At 28.1% G+C, this 24426-nt stretch overlaps 1 protein-coding gene across 3 annotated transcripts; it reads left to right on the top strand.

Annotated features, from left to right (window-relative positions):
• Positions 1-11694: 11694 nt before the first annotated feature.
• LOC111311933 (uncharacterized) lies at positions 11695-14335 on the top strand. 3 transcript variants are annotated; one of them, XM_089761505.1, is made up of 2 exons: positions 11695-11991; positions 12661-14335. In XM_089761505.1, the coding sequence occupies exon 2, from the start codon at positions 12697-12699 to the stop codon at positions 14203-14205; it is 1509 nt and encodes a 502-aa protein (XP_089617631.1). In that variant the 5' UTR covers positions 11695-11991; positions 12661-12696; the 3' UTR covers positions 14206-14335. The 3 variants fall into 3 exon arrangements, with proteins under 3 accessions (XP_089617631.1, XP_089617629.1, XP_022767524.2); XM_089761503.1 differs by having other exon boundaries at positions 12533-14335; XM_022911789.2 differs by having other exon boundaries at positions 12193-14335.
• Positions 14336-24426: the final 10091 nt, after the last annotated feature.

Here is a 24426-nt window from a genome sequence, read left to right as displayed (position 1 = left end):
CTAATTTTTATTTTATTCAAAATATTTTACTTTCAATTAAGAATTAATCCCAAATAATACTAATAATAATAATAATAATAATAAATAAATAAATAACCTACAGCCCGGTGTTTTACACGACAAGACCTAGCCTCTACCACACACACCCACGAGCCTCTTTTGGTGCCTATTCCCCCTCTAACCCTGCTGAGCAATCCTTACTAAGCCCAAGCCAGCCTAGCACCTGCTTTGCCAACCCCCATCAACAGCCATCCCATAGCCACCTTTGCAATTGAATTTCAGCTGCTAATAGCCTTGCTTCTACCTTGCCTTTCCCATTTTTCCCCTAGTCTTCTACTTATCTTCTATGTCCTTCCATGAATCTCAAAACCTTTCATAAGACAACAAAAAAAAGAACATAATGAGTGGTCTTTGGGAACAAAAAGGCACTTCCTTGCTTTTTCTAGATCATGACTCCAACCCAATTCCAATCACAACCGAACCAACATCGACCTAAAACTCTGCCTAACACCAAAATTGATCACAACCAATTTGCCCCAAGCATTGCCAAATTTGAATTTGACCTAACCCTTTCCTATCAGACCAAAAGCATTGCCAAAACACCTGCCAGTGTCGAACCAGACCCATATCACCACCTTATTGTTGCCATATCCCAACCAAGGCTAGCTCACTACCACTATAAAAAAAAAAAATTCCCACATTAGCTCATCCACTACTAAGCAAACCTTAAGATTCATAAACTACTAACAATCACAAAAAAAAAACCAAAACTTAAAAAAAAAATCATCACAACCCCTGGAACCAACACACACAAAAAAAAAGCCAAAAAACTAAAAAAAAAAAGGTTTGGCCAAAATTTTGAAGGTAAATTTAGGGAGATTTGGCAGTTTTAGATGGAAAAGAGATCAAAACAAGGACAAGGAAGGTTGAAGGATCATTTTGGTGTTCTTTGGGTGGATTTCGACCACCAAAGGTGGCAATTGACATGACAACATAGCACTAGATTTTGGGCGTGTGGTAGAAAGTTGGTGATTTTTTTGTTACTTTGAAATTTTTTAAAAAAAAGAATGGTGAAATGATTTTAAAAAAATGTTAGCTTTTATTAAAAAAAAAAAGTTCAAAACGACGCCATTTAGAAACCCCAAAGATCTGTGCATGACTCGACCACCCTATTCGGGGTTCACTCGCCCAACCCGACCACCTACCTTAGCTCCAAGGCCTAAACCAGTCAGACGCCTAGTAAACTGGTCCATTCAGCTTAAACCGCAAGGAATCATTCTTGAACCGCAAGAAACCACCATAAACTGCTAAATTGCTAGCAAACTGCTTCGAACCTTTTAACCAAACATTGATCGGTCCAATTTACGTATTTTTTATTTTTTATTTATTTACTTTATTTACTATTTTTAATGCTTTTTTATATATGTTCCAAAATAATTATTTTTAATAAAAACAAAGTTTAAATTTTTTATATTTTCAAATTCCATTAAAAGTTAAAATTAAAATTTTCTTTAAAAATAAAATAAAAATGACCAAAAAATAAATAAAAGTAATAAAAAAAGATTGAAAAGAAAGTTTTATCCAATGATGAGATTTCAAGGGAATTTGAGTAGTGATATCTAAAAAATCTCTAAGTAAAATTTTTTAAAAAAAAATATTACTAATGTATTAGAGTATTTATAAAAATTTTCGATATAATAAAAAAAAATTTCTTCCGAAAATATGTGTGTAAAAAAAAACTAACAAATTTTTTAGAAAATTAAAATTTGTGCATCAAATTTTATTAGTTGCATTACATACATATCCCTAGTTTTTTAAAAATAGATACGAGCCTACAAGAAATAGATTCTAAAGAAATCCAAGTAATAATTCTTAAGAAATCTTTAGGTAAACAAAAATATTCTTTTAATGTTACCAATGTACTGAAATATTTTGAAAGTTTTTTCGATAACAAGGTTCTAATTTATTTTTTTTAAACAAAATGGATTAATTTTTTTCTAAAAATAAAATAATAAAAAGTAAAAAGGGGTGAAATAACAAAAATAGAGATAAAAATAAATTAATAAAGATAGCTCAGGGAATTATTTTCAAAATACCAAAATTAAGATCTTTTTATTAAAATTAAAAGATAACATATAATTAATTGATATCTTTTTTAATGGGCATTATGGGAGTGCTGATCTTTCTTCACGCATAACTGACTTTTGAATCGAAACTGTTTTTGCAGACCCAAAAATTATCTTTTTAATAAATTTTAATTAATTTTAAAATTTTATTAAAAAGATAAATTTAATAGGTGAACAATCGCATCTAACCAAAATAAAATTGGTGATGATTCCATTTATTTTTAAATTCATTTAGCAATCCTAAAACCATTTCAATAATAACATATAAATTACCTTAATTAAATTTTAAACTTATCTTCTCTGTAATTTGAGTAAAGTGTTAAAGGTAGTACAAGTAGGTACATGATCCAAAATTTTTCTTCAATAAGTGGGTTTCTTTTCCTTTATTTTTTAAATAAAAAATTAAAAACTATGCTGAATTTCTTGTTGCTGCTAGTTCCAATATAGACTATAAATGAATTTTCTTGGCGAAATAGCAATGGCCTGTCGAAGGGCAGTTAACCGAAGGTGATGTGCCGCTGATGCCTTCTTACATAGCAAAGTGCATTACTTTTGATTACTTAAATGCCAACCAAACCACCTCAATATAATTGTCACAATATAGACATGTGAATCGGCTTGAAGCATATTAAAATAACCCAAAAAAATGCACTCAAATAAATGTATAAATATTAAGGCAATAGGCTCAAAAGAAACCAAGATGAAGAGATCAGATAGAAGACATTATGGTAAAAAGGAAAACTGCTTCACTATACATTTCTTAATTCCCAAAATTAATTCTAATCCATTCCTTGCTGGCTGGATGCATCAAATGACAAACATGGCAGATATCAACTTACCCAAATAACTTGTTTCCTTTGGGCAAAAAGCAAAAAGAAGAAAAAAAAATGGTAATTTACATCCGGGTGCTTTGAAGATTTGATTTCCACCAACTCATTGGATATGGACTGTGATGTTGCTCTTCGTATGTTAAAAAGAGTTCAAAAAAGTAAACACTTTTTGCTTAGTGAGAGGAGTAGGATCCCCAAATGCCACCAATCTCCTTCAAGATGTCTATGTAAGTTGTTTCAATTATTGAGTTTTAAATGGTAAAAATTGTTCCTTTCTCTCCTCCTGTTTCTTTCAGATTTTTAATATTATCTCACATATAAAATTTCCTTTTGCATATGTTTGAATATGGTTTCTTTACTTAATTTATGCATCTAAGTGACAATAGCTCTCATCATGTTTTAAGGAATCCGACAACTTGGGTTTTGTTTGATGCCAAAATATTGTTTATCTTTCTAGTTAAAACAATGCGAAAACAAATATAAATTGCTTCTATTGAGTTTTCTTCATCAAGTAAAAAATGTTATTGTGCTGATTAGGACCCAAGATTGGCTAAGTGATGATGATAAAAATTCCTTACAAAATCAATTAAGCTGATTGAATGCATATACTCTTTTATATTCCCAAAGTAAAGAAATTAGTCACCATTATCACGAATAATTTCTATTTGATAGTTAACTATGTATTTATTAAATTCATTATTTAATTTAATTGGCTCATATAACTATTTTAGAAAGTAGTATCCATTAAATATAGAATTCAAATATTAATATATACAATCCATTTTTTTATTATCAGATTACAACCTTTTTTTTAAATAATTACATATTTGATTGGGATAATATCATAAGTATTTTGTAAATTATAGTAGATGTTTAATGTGATATTTAAATATTAAAATTTTTTAATATAATATTTGAATTATAAATCTGTTAATTCATATAATATCACATTAAAAAAATTTTAAATTTAAATATCATATGAATCATTTTATTGTAATTTAAAAATCATTTGTAATGTTAGCATTATTCAAGTATAATAAGTTCTTAGTGCCCCATCATGCGATGAAGAAAGGCAATAGCATATGACCTATGGCATCCATATGCATTTCATTTTCAAATAGAAACCAAACATCCCATTTAGTTAGAGGTTCATCATGTCCATAATATCCAAGGGAGGTTGCATTCAATTTCTCTATAAATTAACCTCACCAAAGATAAAGTCTGACTCATCACGTGTGTGTTGTAAGTTCGGTAAAGGGTTTTTTTTTGTTTTTTTAACGCACTCAAATAGAATTATAAACAAGGGTAACAGATCAAAAGTTTTCACTCATTATCATGAAAAAAAATACCTTTTTTTTTTTTTTTAATGTTTGAGAAACTATGAAAACAATTCTTTAATAAGAAGAACATGATCATTTTGGTAATTCTTAAAAAAGAAATTAAATTTACTTTCAAAATTTTTAGTAGAATTTTTTTTCAATTTTAGGAGAGAGAAGAAAGAGTTTATATTTGGAAAATAAAAGTCACCTTTTTGCCTTTAAATTTGTTTGTTTAAGACGTCGTGAGATTATAAACAAAAATTAGCAAAAAATAAAATGGATAGAAATAAATTTTGCGAGTCAACTAAAGCTTGTTATAATTTTCAGTATGAAACTAAAATTTACAAATCATCTCTAAGTTGAACATAATAAAAAAATTTAAATAAATTTTTTATTTTTAATTAATTTATATTTTAAATAGTTAAGTGATATAAATAAAATTTTAATTTTTGGGATTTAAAGGATAAATGAAAATAGTAGGGATGATAATAATTAGTGTATAAAAGGATATCTTAGACTATTTCATCTGATTAAAGTTTAGCTTAACATTATTGTTTGAAAGTAACTTTTATATTTAAAAATTACTTTTGATCCAATATTCCAATTTAGCCTTAAATAACAAAAATGAATTTTCATTCAGTATTATTTTCAAACCCAAATAAAAAGGCTATTCAAGAGATATTTTTACAATTAAAAATATTTGAAATTATGATTTTCTAACCCAATTAAAACAATATTGGCATAAGGTTAAAAAAAATTCCTCAAACAAAAATTTAATAATAATTTAAGTTTCTAATAGTTTATTATAATTAATAAAATTTTAAACCTTTTATTTCAAATCAATTGAACCATTAAACATTTATTTTTACCTAATTAAACTCTCATATATCTATTTTTTTAATTAAATCCTCGATTAGACAGAAAGAGTTAACCATTTTTCCTCTAATAATGATTTAATTAATGAAAAAAAATTATTTGAAAATTTAACTAATTGCAAAAAATAATAAAAGATTAGATAATTATTGAATTTTAATTCATTTTTTTTACCCTTTTGCCAAAAATATTCAAAAGATACTTTTGCAATAAAAATATATATAAAGATAAAAAATTTATTATATTATTTTTATATATCTAATATTGTATTATTTTATATATTTTTTAAATATTTTAACTATACATAATAACTTGTACAATAATATCAAACACTTAAATTATTAAACACGTATTTTTTTTAGACCCAAAATTTTTCCGGTTCGGATAGCGCATCTGTAGAGCACCACAGAAGCCTATCAAACAGGTTTCAGACAATACTTTAGGCAGGCATGACTCAGCATAAATATACGTAACCCCACTTTCCATTTTCCTCGTACGTATCTAAAACAAGAAACTAAATGGTAATTTTCAAAGAAAAAAAAAAAAAAAAAAAAAAAACCCTCATAGGTTATATCTGAATCTGTTTCTGGACCACTTATATAAGTAAGAAAAAAAAAAGTGACCTTTAAATCTGTACTTTGTGCATATTTACAAAGCCAATTTTCCTTTTTCTTAGATCAGTGGAAAGATAAAATATTTGTCTAGCTTCAGTGTCCTCCCCCCGTCACCTTTAAACTATGTTCAAACCTTTTTTTTTCCCTCTTATCAATGTGATAATGTTATTGTTATGTTTTTAGTTATTAAAAAAAAACCCCATTGTCTTAAAAGTGTTTTTCCAAATTAGAATTCACTTTATTTGTCTAATTCTTGTCAATTTATAAAGAAAAAGAGATTAAAGGCCGTGTCATTAACATTTTCACTACCACATCATTAGTATCTATACATGATTTAATACAAATAATCATTTTATTTAATTAATCATGTTATTATTCATTAGATATAAAAAAAAAAATCAAATCAAGAATATAACATTTTCTACTCTAGTCTTTTCTGCTTCCTCCCTCATCACCTTCTCTCTTTTGCAGCTTTACTTTTATCCTTTTCATATACACATAATTGACTTGAATATCAAAATACATCTTAAAATACTATTTTTGACACCCATTATGCTTTAACAATCTCTCAATTATCAAATCAAAAATTACATCAACCAAATAAAAAAAGGTATTTAATATTTTTTATTTTGATTAGACATTTTTTGTTAAGGTCAAATTATCCGATGGATTTTTATATTTTAATTAAATGGTAAAATTAATCATTATATTTTAATGTTTAAATTGAATCTCTATATTTTAATTAATTGTTGAATTTAGTTAAATTATTAACGGTTCAAACTTTTTTCATTAAAATTGATGATATGCCATTTTGACATTTTTAACAATGTATTTTTACTTATGTAACCGTTAACTTTACTGACGTATAAAGTTCACGTAATTAAAGATAATGATGTGACAATATTTTTAACACATTATCATTTTTTCATGTCAAAATTTTTTAAATTATACGGCTCGTCCTTGTATTTTTGTTAAATGATGAAATTAATCATTCTACCTCAATATATGTCTAAATTTGATCTTTATATATTAAATAATTATATAATTTAAAATTTGACCTAAAATAACATATAAAAAAATATAAATTATTAATTCAACCATAACTTTTTTTTATATTTAGATAAGTTTTTTTAGATATTTGAATTATTAATTAAACTTAATCTAACAAATTGGGTTAATCTCAAATTAGATTATAAACTCAGCATAAACTGAATTAAATATTATCTTTATCTTGCATTTTATTTATTTATTTTGATTTTGATTTTTTCATTTTTTGTTAATTTCTATTTTCTATATTTTTGAAATATACAAAATAAAAAAATTTAAAAACAATAAAAACATAAAAGTTAGATTAAGAAACCCATAATCAACAAACTCAATAAACCTATATATGCAATTAACAATAAAAACAATTGTAGACATTTCAATTTGTCCAAAAATTTTTTAGACAATAAATGGGCTTCAAATAACGTCTTGACATTGGATTTTAAAATTGTTTTTGAATCATTTGAGTTTTAATAGTGAAATTGGATTTTAAACCCAAATTTAAAGGCTCAAAATTATTTTATTTATTTATTTTTATTATTTAGTTGGTGAAAGTCAAGAAATCAAGTAAGAAAAAAAACCAAAACAAAGAAGAAATCAAAAATTGAAAAAGTAAGGAAAATATGAAATTTTTTTTGAAAGATTGATTTGGGAAAATTTTGAGAATTCAACAATAATCAACAAGATAACACAACAGATACAAAGACAACCAACAAAAACAATTAGAAATAATTTTTTGCTGAGAAATTCTTTTTTAGAGGTTTCAAGTTTAGAATTTTTAAAATATTATACTCAATTTTGCTTTGGATGATGATACAAAATGGTAGTGTATCAATTTTTGGATATTGGCAGTTTTTGGGATAAATTTTTTCTGCAATTGTTAAAATTTTCAATCACTAATTTTTAAAAATCTCATTAAAATATAAGTTCATTAAATGAGATTTGTAGAGAGAAGTAAAAGGAAAAGAAGGATGAGAGAAAGGAGAAAAAAGGAAAATTAAAAAAATTGAATTTTTGTTTTTTTAACAAGTTGAAATGGCACTATTTTAGAAGATGAGTTTGGTGCAACTTGTATATTGATTTATGCATTGACTCTCTTACGATTTGATATATTTGCATTGAAAAGTTTTTTGTATTTTATTTGACTTATTTTAGGTCAAATCTTACATTTGATAATTATTTGATATATATAAATCAAATTTGAACACATATTAAGATAAAAGAACTAATTTTACCATTTAAACAAAGTACAAGGACGAGCTATACAATTTGACAAAATTTGATGTGGAAAATGTTGACATGGTAAAAATATTTTGCCACGTAGTCATTTTACCACATGGACTTGACATGTTAGTAAAGTCAACATCCACATAAGTAAAAATGTCATGTCAAAAAAATCAAAATGCCACATCATCAATTTTAATGAAAAAAATTTAAACCGTTAACAATTTGATTAAATTCGACAATTTATTGAAGTGTAGGAATTCAATTTAAACAAATTAAGATAAAGGGATTAATTTTATCATTTGATTAAAATTCAAGGATCTATTGTATAATTTGACCTTTTGTTAACTATGAAATCCAAGCCCACTTACAAAGGAATAATGAATATTCATACAAGAAATGTTGCAAAGGCTGAAAATTTTGTGGGATGGTCAAAATAGAAGATAAAAACTCCATAAATCAAGGGAGGGCATGTGGTAAGTACATGGGAAAACTGCATTATCTTTAGAAATTTATAAACGAGTGCTAGTCATTAACTATCACATAATAATCGTGTGAACTCAAAGAAAGCATGGTTTCAACTTGTAGGTTTGTATTGATATTTTAGAAAGCAGAAGAAGATCCAACCATTATTTTCTAACATGAAACCAAACAAAAAGTTCTCAAATCAAGTGCCTTAGAGAAAAGCAACCCCACTTTTCAACTGGATGGAGATTTTTAGGGTTTCGGCAATATTGGTGAGGAGGCCCCTCAAACGAAAGGACTGATAGCCACACCCACCATTAATGAGTGGGAGAGTGGGAACGTTTTCTTCTTTAGGCTTTAAGTATAAAAGGGAGTTCCAATCACCACTTCAAACAAGGTGGCTTATCAACCAAACCCATGAAAATTGTCAAAAAAAATTGAAGAATGACTGAAAACAACAAAATGAAATATAATTTTATAAAGGCATTCATTAAATAGTTATAATCCCTTGTAAGATTTTTTTTTTTTTTTGGTATTTGCTATAAGATGTTGCTTTTCATGTTTTTTCTTATAATTTGACAAATTGTTCCTTGTTTCCCTTATGGGGAAAATTCTAAATTCCAAAACCATCAAAATCATTAAAAATAGATCGGTAGCAAAATTTGATATTATCCTAGGGCGGTTGGTTGGCAATGAGGCATGAGGAGAATTTTTAAACTCCTTTAGAATATATATTAAATACAATTAAATTGGTCTCTTAAATAAAAATATTAATTTCATTATTTTTTGTGGTTTCATAGCTTAATTTTATGTATTGTAATTTAAAAAGAGATTAAAATCACATTGATATTATTATTAAAAAAATCACATTGATACTTTTTCATTTATATACTCAATAATCATTACTTATAATTTTTTAAATTAAAAAAACTTGCTAAAGGAGTTTTAAATCACAATGACCTGAACTTAATCTTAGTTAAAATAACTTTCTAACTTTTTCAACAAACTTTAAGTTTCCAACCAAGTAAAACTAACAATTCATATATTCATATTGTATAAAATATTGACAATTTATATATTTTTATCGTAATTTACACAAAAATTACGTGTGACAATTCTCTTTGACATAAAATTATGAAATACATTTTTTATTTTATTAATCTCATATATAATTTTTGTTAAAATTTTAAATCATATCATTTTTTTATTTTTTTTCATATTATTTTCTTATTGTATCATCGTATATTTTAAATTACTAAATTTACAATCAAGTACCAATTGTGTTTTTTTTTTTTTTTTTGGTATAATGGAGATCGAAGTCTAAAGGATTTAGGAGAGGCAAAATTACAATTTGGAGCTTCAACTTTTCGAGAACCACCATCTAAGAAAGGTGGGTAAATCATTTAGACTAAGTCTTAAATTTTTTTCTTTTTAGTTTACTATAATTTCTCCTCTTTATATCATTTTCCATATTTAATTTTACTTTAGATCTCTATCTCATGATGAAGTGATTCTCTTTTCAAAAAAAAAAAATCATATTAAAACTACTTCACAAAAGGATAAAAAATCACCACAACATTTAATCTCTAAATTTCATCTTCATTCTTTTAAAAGTATATTTAATTTTTTTTATTTTGATAAAATGTTTAATGATTAATTTATTTATATTTTATTTCAATTTTAAATTTTTAAAAGAATCAAGAAATTCTCCTAATTTATTGATCAATTGTGTAATTAATAATTTTACCTTTTGTTAATTGTAAATCATAGTGTAATGTTGTCATAGTAATATTTTTGTTTTATAATTTTATAAACTCATTATATTTTTATTAATATATTGTTTGCATATATATCAATAACTATGATAGAATATGCTTTTTGAACAAACAAGATATAATATATATTATTAATTCACTTTCAAAATTAAATGTTAAAATTCGCTATTAATATTATCATCCATTTGCTATTAGAATGTCATAAAAATTAATTGAGAAAAACCATTGTATTAATTTCATCCCTAAATGACTCATTTTTAATATTTGTCAATTAAGTTAGACTTTTTTCTATTTTATCATTGATTTTAAAAAAAATATTTTTACATTCAACATTTGATTTAATAATTAATTTTTTACTTAAAATGTAAGACTTGAATACAATAATATTAAAATTTTCTATTACACTATATTTGGATTGAGGGGAGGAGAAGAAAAATAAAGGAAAATAAAGGAAAGCAATGAAAACAGAAAAACATTTAATTTATTTGGATAAACTTTTTAATTTAAATAAAAGAAAGAAGTGAAAATTTAATAACATTTGATTTCTCTTCTAATCTTTATCTTTTTACCTTGAGGGAAAAGCCAAAGAAAAAAAAGTTGAAAAAATTTTATTTTTATGAAAAGATTATTATATTCATATTTTTATTATGATATTAGATTTAATTATATAATTGATACCTTCTACAAAAATATTTTTTTATGAGTATTTTGTATAATATCACAATTTATAAATATTTTATGATTTTTTAAATCTTAACAACAAAACAAGCTAAATTATTATCACAATAAATTAAAAGATTAAATTAAATATAAAATTAAGAGTAAATTAATAACTAACTAATATATCTTACCATATTAAACATGTCAAAAAGATTTATTTATATAAATTAGATAGTATAAAGATATATTTATATATTATATATTACTTTATTAAAAAAAAGTTAGAATTGAAAAAAATATTATAATAATAATTATTATTATTTTTTACTATTTATTCAAACTATGGTTTTTAAATTTTTTTTATTAATTTTAGTTATTCAAACAATAGTACATATATTTTTTTTTCTTTAAAAATTTTTTTTTCTTTCTTTTTTTTTACTTTATTAATATTTATCCAATCATAATGTAAATATTATTCTCTCCCACTCTACAAAAATAAATATTTCTTTAATTTATTGGCTACTTATAAAAATTAAAAGTGAAAAGAAAAAAATTAAAGGACAAGGAAAAAATGTAAAAAAACGAAAAGATAAGTAAAATCTGCTTGCAGGAAACTTTGGAGGAGTATTGACCTCTCAAAAAATGGCGCAAGAAAAAGTTCACCGTTACCGTTAAGTAACGGCGAATTCAATCGGTGATATCTAGTGCAGGCTTTTACTAACGAAACCTCTCTATAATGAGACGGTGCCTTAGTTTCTGTTTCTATCGTCTCGTTCACTTTTAATTTTTCCTCTGTTTTCTCTTTGCCCTCTTTTTCTCTTCTATTCTCTGTTTCTTTTTTTGACGGCAAAACAAAGGAAATGAAAGAAGAAAAGCGAAAAAGTGTAAGCGTATAATAGAGGGACGACAAGAAATAAAAAGAACGAGAGACACAGAGAGAGAGAGAAAGGAAAAAAAATGGTGGGTAAGGTTGTGGATGATGATGATTTGGTGGAGATGAGCATCATAATCGTTTTTGGAGGACACTCTTCATCTCGATTCCTCGATGCTTATCCCAAAAGGTACTCTTTGAAGATCACTTCATTTCTCTTCTAGAAAAATTTTCCTCCTTTCTTTTTTGTTTTGATTTCTCAAAGTTGGGTCGTTTTTTTACTAATAAGATATAAGTTTTATGACCTTTTTTCATAAAAAGGAAACCTAAGAATTGGGTTTTTATTTTGCTTTGTTTTGTTTTTTTTATGGATTTGATGTTTTTGATTCAGTGTTTCCCACCTGTGTTCGGAGGATTTCGGGAGATTCTGGGGTTAGGGTTAGATATTGTCTTTCTATAGCAGCTTTGGCGTAAAATCTCTCTCTCCTTCGGTAGAGATTGAAGAGATTTTTTTTTCTCTCTCTCTCTGTCTCTCTCTTTTAAATACGGTCTTTTTTCATTACTGTATTATATTAATGTTGTTTTTTTGTTGACGGGGAAAGGGTTCTTTTTTTTCTAATGTTCGTTTTGTTGTATTGTTAATAAGTTGGGTTATTGAATTGATAAAATTTTGTTAATTTCTTTGGGTTTTGCGGGGATTGTTTGTTTGTTTTTTGATTGATAAAATCTAGGGTTATGATGGAGGGGACATCATGTGGTGATTGATATACTGATAGTGATGATGATGAAGGTGTTTATAAAGTTGTTATTTTGTTGAATTCTTTGTTTTTTGGGGAAATGAAAATATTCAATCCACCAGCAACAACACCTACCTCCTCCAACCGGATAAGTTGAGATGGGAGTTTCGCTCCTCACAGCCTTCTCAATGGAGAACCATCATCCTTCAACTCTTTTATCTATGGATTCAAGCGCTTCCTCCCATGACGAATTGGATTTAGAAATGAACAGACAAACTGTTCTTTCTCGTCCACCTGATATCAATTTGCCTCTCTCTGCTGAGCGTAGCCCTCCCCCGCAGCGGTGGAGCACTGACCAGTGTGAAATTTTGGATGTTGGGCTTAATTCACAAGCTTATGAAACTGAGAGCTACCTTACTGTTTCCAAGGCTGGAAGAAAATGTGCCAAGCGGGTAGACAGTATATGGGGTGCTTGGTTTTTCTTTAGTTTTTACTTTAAGCCTGCTTTGAGTGACAAATCAAAGGCCAAGATTATTCGTGATAGCAACGGTGTTTCTGGTTTTGATAAATCAGATCTGAAGTTGGATGTTTTTATGGTTCAGCACGACATGGAGAACATGTATATGTGGGTTTTCAAGGAGAGACCTGAGAATGCATTGGGTAAGATGCAGCTTAGAAGTTACATGAATGGGCATTCTCGCCAAGGGGAGCGTCCTTTTCCATTTAGTGCGGATAAGGGATTTGTACGTTCACACAGGATGCAACGGAAGCATTACAGAGGACTGTCAAACCCCCAGTGTGTGCATGGGATCGACGTTGTTCCATCACCAAATCTCATGTCTCTCAATGAGGAAGAACGGAAAAAGTGGATGGAGCTTACTGGAAGGGATTTAAATTTTACAATTCCACCTGAAGCTAGTGACTTTAGTTCATGGAGAAACCTTCCAAACACAGATTTTGAGCTAGAGAGGCCTCCTCCTTCAATAAAGAGTGTACCAAATTCTCACTCAAAGAAGCTGCTTAATGGGTCTGGGCTCAATTTGTCTACTCAAGCATCTAGCCATGGCTATGGTGATGGGATGGACTTATCACTTGTCAGCAGCAAAAGGAGGAAAGACTTATTCCCGCACGGAAATGATGATGATTGCTATTCGCCTGTCATTCCTTCATCTGACCGAATTCCAAACATGGAAATTCATCCCGGTGAGCCACACTGGTTAAATGACTTCAGTGGGGTAATAAAAAATGTTTATGGGCCTGTCACTGCTGCAAAAGCTATCTATGAGGATGAAGCAGGTTACTTGATCATTATCAGCTTGCCTTTTGTTGATCTTCAGAGGGTCAAGGTCTCTTGGAGGAATACTCTCACTCATGGTATCATAAAGGTATCTTGTGTGAGCACATCCGGCATGCCTTTCATCAAGAGAAATGATAGGACTTTCAAACTTACAGATCCTGCTTCTGAGCATTGCCCTCCTGGGGAGTTTGTTAGAGAAATTCCACTGTCAACTCGAATTCCTGAAGACGCTAACATAGAAGCATACCACGATGGGCCGGGTTCTGTGCTTGAGATTATGGTGCCGAAACTGCGGGTGGTGCATGAAGAACACGAAATCCGTGTTTGCCTCCGTCCTAAGCATGTAGGGAATGATCTCATGTTGACATGAAGTAGCATTTATGGAGAATTATAAGGGTATAGTTGCTATGGTTGGTGCTTCATTGTTTCACTGACTTTGTACCATTCAGTTTAATCTATGAAACAAAATGCGCGTCTCACATTTGTCTTTTGCTCGCTAATTGCTATGGTTTTTTCCCCATGATTCGGGTTAGCATTTGACTGTAACTATAATTGATTTTCAAACTTATATTTGATTCTATTCATTAATATAGGTTAGTATTGACTGTTAAGTATAATTGATTTTCAAACTTAAATTTGATTGTAGTCATTAATATAAAGATACTATACCTTTTGGTTATTTACCTCCGCACGTCACTTGTGTTTGTAATAGCAATATTTTTCTCTCGATTCACTTGTTGCAGCTTAATGAATTTAATGAGAGGGTAATGTCTTGACTGAATTTACAATCGTTTCCACTCACTACGATCTCTGCCATGCGTAGAGTAGAATTCTTACGTAAAAATCATATTTTGGCCAACAGATATCTGGACTTTAATGTTATCGGTATACTAGGAATTTTGGTTGGATTTTCCAACTGAGCCTATCTTGCACACGGTCAGAAGCAAACTCTTTCGAGAAATAATAATAAAAAAGTAATAACCGTTACCCAGTTGTTGGTTTGATTTATTGAACAACTCTTTTAGTTTTGGAGAGGAAATATGAAAATAGTGGTCGACCCAAACCCAAAAGCAGAAGACGACATTGACAAGACTTTGGTCATTCGATTCCCAAGCACACAATGATTCAGCAGTAATACCACCTAAAATGAAGCCAAAATACTGTTGAGACCAAAGAAAGCCAATAAAGTGGTGACACCTGACAACTTTTTTTTTAATGTAAAAAGAAAGATCTAAACTGATAATTTGGTTGAAAAGAAGTGGTAATACGCTATCGTATAGAGTTTTGGGTGAATGTGGTGAGAGTGAGGCAAACTGTGTGTGGGTTAAAGACCAAGGAAGGGGATAAAGGTCAAGTCTGACGTCTGCTTAGAATGACACACTTTTTCCGTTGGTGAACGGCCCACAATTTCAACGTCTAGCAAGTACTTTTACTTTTTTATCATCTTACGCGCTTTCGGCTCTTCTCTTCCGCGTTCTAGGTGTCCCTATGTCCTTTTCACCGGCTATTGGATTGGATTTATCTATTTATCTTCATTTATACGGCAAGAAAACAAAAAAAAAAAAAAATTCTCTGGAAAAGAGAAAAAAGAAGAAATTAAGATACCAAGGGAGAGCTATTTGTCGTGGAAGTTTACAGAAATATGGGTTACATTTTTTTTTATAGTTTTAAATACTTTTGTGATCAGAACAAGTGCGTATCAAACCAATCATTTATGGCGGTTGAGAACAGAAACCAAAGTGAGTAGAATTTTAGCAAGGAAGACTATTGGTTTGGATAACTATTGAAATGTAGATAGATTGTATTTATTTTTTTTAGTATGAAATTCCTGACTTATCTTGTTCTAAGCTTGCGTGCCGACAGAGCGATAAGAAGGTGACTTCAGATGATTTGCCCAAACTCCAAAAGCCAATCCCATCTTTCATTTTAGATTTTGTGGTAAGAACTTCACACACACCGTGTTTTTAGTTAATGGTAGAGACTGTGGAGTGTGGACCACAGCTGCTTCTTATTGTTATTATTATTATTATTCTTATTATTATTATTATTATAAGGTTACGTTTATTTTTTAAAAAATTTTTTGCAAAATAATTTTAAAAAAATATTACAATTTTTAAATTAAAAGAATTTTTTAATATTTGAATGAATTAATAAAAAATATTTTTCATTATTTGATTATTTTTTAAAAAAATTATTTATTTTAAATAATATTAATATAACTATTAAAATATTAAAAACTATTTATTATTTAAATATATTAAAATTATTAATATTAAAAATTAATTATACTTTAATAATAATATTTAATATTAAAATATTATATTAATATAACAATACTTAAAATAAAATCAAATATTATTTATTAATATATTATAATATTATTTATTTATTAATAAAATATTATTTATAAATAAAATTATACTAACAAATATTAATAAATAATTTTACTTATAAATAATTTTTTATTAAATAAATATCTAAAAATACAAAAATTATTTTTTAAAAAACATTTTTCGTACGAATCCAAGTATTTAAAAATTTTAACTCAGTCTAAGCAAATTTGGTCTTTGTTAAGGGCAAGCCACGAGCCCATTTGGGTCAAACTGTGGGCAGAAGCCATGCAGACCCAAAGTCCAACCAATCCAACCGAGCACCTCACAACTAACCCACTCTCTGGAAAATGAAAAAAAGAGATGCAACCAGAGGGCTCACAATAGTTCGTGCGTTTGGATCACCGACTTCCTACCCAAATGAATCGAGTTGATGTTAATAAGAAATAAATACTATCAATTATTTGTCTAAGTGTGAACATTACAGGTGAGTGTTTTAAATTAAATTATAAATAATAATTATTAAAAATAATTTGCATGAAAGAATTAAACTACCGTTCATATCATTTAAGATTATACAAAATAATACTACTTAGAGGTGGCAAAATTAATCTAAGCTTAAAAATCTGTCTAAATTGATCTGAACTTAAATCAACCTGAATTAATAAAAAATAATTAAAAATTGAAATCCAAAAAAATTCAATTCAAAAAAATCTAAATAAAAAAAATTGAATCCGAAAAAACTCAAAACTGATTCAATTCTAATTCGTCATAACTTGAATTCGCAATGAGCCGAATTCAAGATCAATTTGATTATAAATTTGTAAAAAATCAAATTATAACCCGAGAAAATGGAACCATAATTATATGAATTTTTAAATAAATAAAAATAAATATTTTTCTTAACTAAAAATTTTAAATTTAAATATGTTATTATTGATAATTATTAAATAATTATATCAATAATAATCAACGACATTAATGTTAAATATTTAATTTTGATTATAAAATAAATTTAATTTGAAACACACTAAATATTAATATCTAATGATTTTTAATACTATCATCTCGTTATGTTTACAATAACTATCCATATAAAACAAAAAATAATATCATTAATTTTAATTTTAATTTCATTTTAAAATATTCATTTACAATATATTATTATTCATTATAATTATTCCATATAATTAAATCTTAATTTTTAATATATTGATAACTTAAATATAAAAAAATTATATCATAATTTTAATATTTGATTTAATTTGATGTTTTGAGAAAAACATTAATACTTTTATTAACTAGTATTACTAAAGAGTATGCAAAATAATACTAGTTACTAAAGACTATTAAAAGTAATATTTAGTTATTAAGGCTAAGAAAAAATCCAAAAAAACTTAAAACTAAATCGATTTGATGTATTCAATTCGGTTAAATTCAAATAATAATTTAAAATAATTTGAATTTAGTTTTGTTTTTGAGATTATCCTAATTGTTCATTTCGCTTTCAGATATTGAAAATACATATTTGACATTATCCAAACCAACCCATACTTTTTTTCAAATATTGAAATACAGTTCATGTTTAAGTCACGTGAATAAAATTAAATGATTTTGACTACAATTAAAAATAAGTCTTGTACAAAAATATAAATATCTAATTTTATTTGGAACAATTTAATAATGTTCATATACAATTTTAATTTGGACATATTAGTTTGGATCATTTTGGGTGTGTTGATTTTGTATTAGATTTGGGCTCATTTTTACATCAACTAAGGCTCGATTTAATTCGATTTTAGGGTCAATGGAACTCAAGAGTCCTAACATGGGCCAAGGCTTTTTTTAGGCCCATTTAAAAGCCAAATGCATAACCCATTGTGTGGCTTATAATGTTACCCATTTAAAAGCCCGTTACACAGCCTAATTATAAACCTAATTCATGACCCATTCCATGGCCCATTTAAAAAGCCCAAACAAAAATCATAGTTGTTTTAATATACTAAGACTTGGCTTTTATGCTTGAAGCCCAAAACAAAAAGAAAGAAGAGAGGATGGCCCAAAACTTGGCCCTTGAAAAAGAAACCCAAAACAACAGAAAAGAAAGAAGAAAGAAAAAGGCCCATAGCTTTTCATGGCCCATTTAGTTTGCATGGGAAAAAAAGGGTTGGGGTCAGCTAAAATAAGGGACAAAAAAGACTTAAGGAGCCTAAAACAAAAAAAAGTCCATTTTATGAGAATTTTTATAGCTTTCAAGTGAATGAAGAGTTGGTATAAAACAAAAAACTAGTAGAAACAAAGGGAGGTCGAATGCTGAAAAAAAAAGAGGCTTTGTGAAAATAAAGAAGGTTTGGCTGAAAAAAGAAGGAAAGTTGTTACATTTAAGGGATTTCAAAGAAAAAATATCTCCTTTATCCTTTTTTTTTTTTTACCTTTTTAAATGCATATAATACTCATCTTGCTTTTCAGATGTAGTTTGAGGGGATAAAACCATATTCAAGTAGCTTTTGAGCTTTTTCTTCTTAGTTGTTGTGTAAAGGTTTAAAGCTTTTAGCTTTCTTACACCTCAGAGTGTTTCATGCTTTTTTTTTGGAATGAAGCGATTTTCTTGCAAACTTTAGAAATCTAAAAAAGGTTGTCTTTTTAGGTTTACTAAATTGAGATCTTTATGCTTATTCCTCAGGTAATAGCAACTATTTTAGAAAAAAAAAAGAGGTTCTTTTATTTTAAAATAATAATAAAAACTACAAAGCTTTTAAAGACATGAAATTAAAAAAGGATTCAAAGCTTTTGAAAGCATCAAAACTTCAACTTGGTTGCAGTTATGTTTTTGGGCTATTCAAAGTCAGAATTTTTTTTTTTTAGTTTATTTTTATGAAACTGTGGTACTTATTTTTGAAGGATATAAAGAAAAGAGCATTTTTAGAGAAACAAACCACATAAAAAGAAAGTTTAGCTTAATATCCTAGATATGTTTTTAATCCTTGGAAAGATCTAAGTTCAATTTTAAAGTCATCTAGCTATATTTTCATGAAAAAAAAAATTTTCAATGTAAAAAATCAGGACATGTTCAAAGTAAAGAGAAAATAAGAGTTTTTTAGGGTTTAAAAATTGATCTTAAAGTAAAAGGTCTAAGTTTTGGTTTCGGTTCATTACTCATTGACCTTATAAACTAAACATCGATCTTCCACTTACTGTCATAGGGACTTTAGACACTGTTTATATCTATAGTTTTTTATTTTTGACGTTAAAAGAAAATTTTTTTCTTCTCTATCAAATAATAAAATGGCTTTTAAAATAAGGGAAGAAAATGATCTATTCTTAGGGTCTTTCAAGCTTGTTTTTTTATCACAGCTAGTTTGTAAAAGCCTAAGGCTTTATCCCATTTCCTGTATGTTACTTGTTCATTTCTTCTGCATTGGTTTGCTGTAGATAACCTAAAGTTTGTTATTTTCCTTTCTTTACTTGCTATTATGTGCATAGTTTGTTTACAGAAGCCTACAGCTTCATTTTGTTTCATGCTGTAGATACTTCAATTTGTCCGGGTGTTTACATTTTATTTTTGTTAAAAAATAAAAAAATTAATTAAAAAATGAAAAGGTTGAAAAAAAATGGAAAAAGTGGTTGAATTTGAGAAGAACTGAGTTGAGAAGTTTAAACTGAATTAGGGTTTGCAATTAGAAGTCAAAAATGATAGAAATCTTATTTGGTTTAGGGCTCTTGGATTGAAGCCCTATAAATAAGGTTAGAGAACACACATGGGAAATACACAAAAATACAGAAATTAGAAGCATAGAGCAAAAAATCAAAGATAATAAGTAGAAGCAAAGATAGACGTGTTTAGGAGAGCTAGAAGTAATCATAAAATTTTTAGAATTTTTCTTAGAATTTTTGGCATTTTTTTTTTTGGAAAATTTTTGAAAATTCCAGATTCCGGTGAGTTTTCCAGCGAGATTCATATTTTTCGATGACTTTTTTCCAGTTTTTGATGTATATTCAATCGGATTCTGGACTGGTATAAAGAGAGGGAAAGGAAAAAAAGAGAAGAGAGAGATAGAAGGAAGTAATCTATGAAAAAACATAAATTGGAGCCTTTTATATCGTCCAAAAACGACGTCGTTTTGGGTGTTTTATTTAGTCAGGATCCATGCATTTTCATTTGGTAACCCAACCCGATCGTGACTCGGTCCAGTAACCTGCATCCCAATCAGACCCTATAGCCGAGCTGAGCCGCGTTTCTAAGCAGCTTTTGTGCCTTAAGCCAAGCTGTTTTAGCCGCTAAGCTAAGCCACTTCAAGGTTTTTTTTTATATTTTATTTTTTTATTTTATTTATTAATATGATGATGATGATGATTATTATTATTATTATTATTATTATTATTATTTGCCAATTTATCTATGAATTAAATTAAAATCATTTATTCAAATATTCTTTAATTTTTAATGATCTCTTAAAAATAAAATTTCTAAAAAATATTTATGAAGAAAAGTTAAAAGTATCAATTTTCTTTGAAAATAAAAATTTTTTTTAAATATTTTTTGAAAAAAAATTGAAAGTATCAATTTTTCTTGAAAATAAAAAATTTTAAAAAATATTTTTTGAGGAAAAGTTGAAAGTATTAATTTTTCTTGAAAATAAAATTTTTAAAAAAATATTTTTTGAGAAAAAGTTGAAAATATCAATTTTCTTTTGAAAATAAAATTTTAAAAAAAAGCATTTCTTGAGGAAAAGTTGGAAATACCAATTTTCCTTAAAAATAAAATTTAAAAAAAAATATTTTTAAGGAAAAGTTAAAAGTATCAATTTTTCTTGTATAAAAGCATAAGTTTTTTTTTTATAAAACAAAAAAAAATCTATATCAAAAGTCGAATTCATTTTGGAAAATTTTTAATGTTAAAAATCTAACAATGGATTCTCTACAAGTGAAACAGTTGTTTTCTTATGTACTCGTGAGGTGAGAGAATTTTCTTAATTTTTTACCAAAAGTATTAGAGTTAATTAATGATAATTTTCAATAATTAATTACTTGGTAAAATTTTTTAGGCTTAATGGATAATACGAAATCGAGCTGGTACCATTTTTCGATGGACGTTGTGGGGGTGCTATAATCTTCTTCACACGTAACCGAACTCTTGAACCTAGTTCTATTTTCGCAGACATTGAATCTATCTTTTAAAGATACCTAAGTCAAACTTAGGACTTTTCTTTAAAAATGAACAGATTTCTTAGGTGGCCAATCACACCTAAACAAAAAAAAAATAATGGCGACTCCTTATGTCAATATCTAGCGATAAATCCTCGGATCAAGATGTTATGACAATTTAATGACTTCGCTGGGGATAGCCGAGAGTTAGGTCAACAAATAAATTCATGTTATCCAAAAAGCCTAATAAAATTGAATTTTTATAAGGATTTTTTTCTTTTTCTTTCTTTTTTATTCATTTTATTTATTTATGTTACAAACTATGTCATTCATATGCATATGCATAACATGAGCTTTATACCCGAGTTTTATTTCTCTATGAGGGAATAAAGTATCTATGCTTTCGTGAGGTTCTAATGCCTCCGTAGTGGCTAGCAAAATACTCTCACTCAAATTGAATCTTTTTTGTTGGTAGCCTGTGATGGGTAAAGTTTGGATTGCCTTATTAGTCTGTGATGGACGATGATGTAAGGAACAATTTGGAAACCTTTAGTGGTCAAAATCGTTTAACCCAACATATAGTGTACACTTAAAAGGTCAACCCTAAGATAGAGCCATTCCTACCCAATGATAGATATACCCTGAAACTAGAACATAAGAAAGAATAAGTTATGTTTATCTAACCATTTTGATTGTTTGACTTTGTGCATCATTTTCATATGTTGTTTGTCTGATTTTATGCATTACATCATTTCATTCTATGTATCATTTTCATGATCATGTTTTAACATTATCATTTACATCATTCTTATTTCATCCATAAATATTCACATTTCATTCATGCATAAGGCATAACATAGCATTTCTAATCATAATTATGGTGCTAAAAGTTCAAGGATAGCTCCATCAAGCAACCTTACTCACCAATACAATACAAGGGCTCGAGCCAGGCAGATGAAACAAGAAAATTTTAATCATCTTGAAAAGATAGAGAAAGTCCAAAAGAAGCTTGAAAGGGAATTAAACAAGATTCTAGAGGCCTTGAACAAGTTAAATAAAGGGAAAGGTATAGAAGAAAGTACTAACCAACAAGACCATCCATCACAAGATATGGATGACCCACTGTACCCTTTTAGTTTTGGGCCACATCAAGCTCAACCTGCATAAGATCCACCACCACAATAGTTCACATATCCAGTAGGTATACATACCCTAGAATGCCATCGGTTTCAAATCCACCACAGTACTAGAGCTACATAAATCATGTCTTTATTGAAAATACAATATAACCAATATCAGTCCCTAATTTGGATGATCTAGAGGATAAAAAAAATTGAGACCCAAAGAGAATGAGACTTTAGAAGCCTCAAAAGCTAAACAAAAAATGAACCTATTATAAGAAAAGTTATGGACCGTAGAGGGCACTGGTTTTTATGATTCAGTGGATGCTACTGGATTTTGTTTAATCTCAGATATAGTTATTCCTCTAAAATTCAAGGTTTCAAAGTTTGAAAAATATGATGAAACAAAGTGTCCGAAGACTCACATTATCATGTACTATCAGAAAATGACAACCCAAGCTAATAATGAGAAACTGTTGATGCATGTGTTCTAAAATAGTCTTACTAGCTCTACTGTTAGATGATATGTCCAGCTGGATAAAACCTGTATTTGATCTTGGAGTGATATAACCTATGATTTCATTAGTCAATATCAACATATCATCGATTTAGCCCCAAATCGTCTTTTTTTACAGAATATGAAAAAGAAAGTGACTGAATCATTTAAAGAGTATGCCTAGAGGTGAAAGGATATTGCTTCTCAAGTCCAACCTCTTTTGATTGAAAAAAAAAAACTATAATACTGTTTGTCAGCACATTGAAATCTTTTTATTATGAAAAGATGATAGGGAATGCAATAAAAAAATTTTACTGACATGGTGATCTCAGGTGAAATCATTGAGAATGCCATTAAAAATAACAAGTTGAAAAGAGGAGAAACTAAAAGGGCATCAGAGAAACAAGAGACTAAAGCTCAAGATGTGAACTTCGACCGACAGTTTAAGATATATCAACCCTATTCACCATAAGGTTACTCTCCATTCCATCTTGTTGTGAACAATACCTCATAGCAGCCTATACCATAATCATCTTACTCATCCATATACCAGCCTATTTTTAGCCCCCAAGCTCTCACATACAGTTCAACCTCCCACAAAACCTCAAATTCATCCTGTTAGCCTAGTAAGTGGTTCATGAGAGCAACGAATTACGCGAGAAAAACTCGTATTTGATCCAATCACCATGACTTATATAGAGTTATACCGAGGGCTTTATAACAGCCACTTGATTGCCTCCAATCGTGTGAAGCTGCTCAAGCCATCCTATCCAAAGTGGTATGATCCTACAGCTCACTATGACTACCACTATGAAATTACTGGCCATTCCACTGAAAATTACACTGTTTTAAAGCATAAGGTACAACGGTTAATCAAAGATGAAATGATAAGTTTTGATTAAAGAGGAGCGACAACACCTAATGTTAGTAGCAATCCATTGTTTAACCACAATGTCAATACTTTGAGTGAGAATCAAGAACATATTGAACCGAAAAGGCCTGAAGAGTTACAATGAATTAGGGAATAAGATATCAATAAAGATTTTTCACCTGATTGCACGAGGACATAATTTTGAAGAATAATGATAAAGCTGGTTGAAAGTTTCTTATTTTTTTAGAATTTTTTTTAGAGTAATGTTAGGATTTCTTTTAGACAATAGGATTTCATATGTTATCATTTTAATAAAAGGCAAGTCAATGCATTTCATTACATTTTCTCTTTCACTTAACCATTGTTTCATGCTCTGTTACCTTTCATAACTTTTCATTCTTATTCTCAAATTTCAAATGATGAATGTTTAGACAATAATAACAATAATTCTAGGATTTAATTTTAAGAACTCATTCACATTGATCTGAGGAAACTATTTGAGCAAAGAAAGGCAGCTACTAGCAGATATGAAATTAATATATCTTAAAGATGTGCAATCTTTTATACAAATCCATGAGCTTGTTTTTGCTAAATAGATGATGTTCAAGGAAAGTATTCACATTTGAGA

Source organism: Durio zibethinus, chromosome 1 (genome assembly GCF_047325235.1).
Source record: "Durio zibethinus cultivar Kanyao isolate XHJ-2024 chromosome 1, ASM4732523v1, whole genome shotgun sequence".
In the NCBI taxonomy this organism is placed as follows: Eukaryota; Viridiplantae; Streptophyta; class Magnoliopsida; order Malvales; family Malvaceae; genus Durio; species Durio zibethinus.
This window is presented reverse-complemented; position numbering and strand designations above follow the sequence as displayed.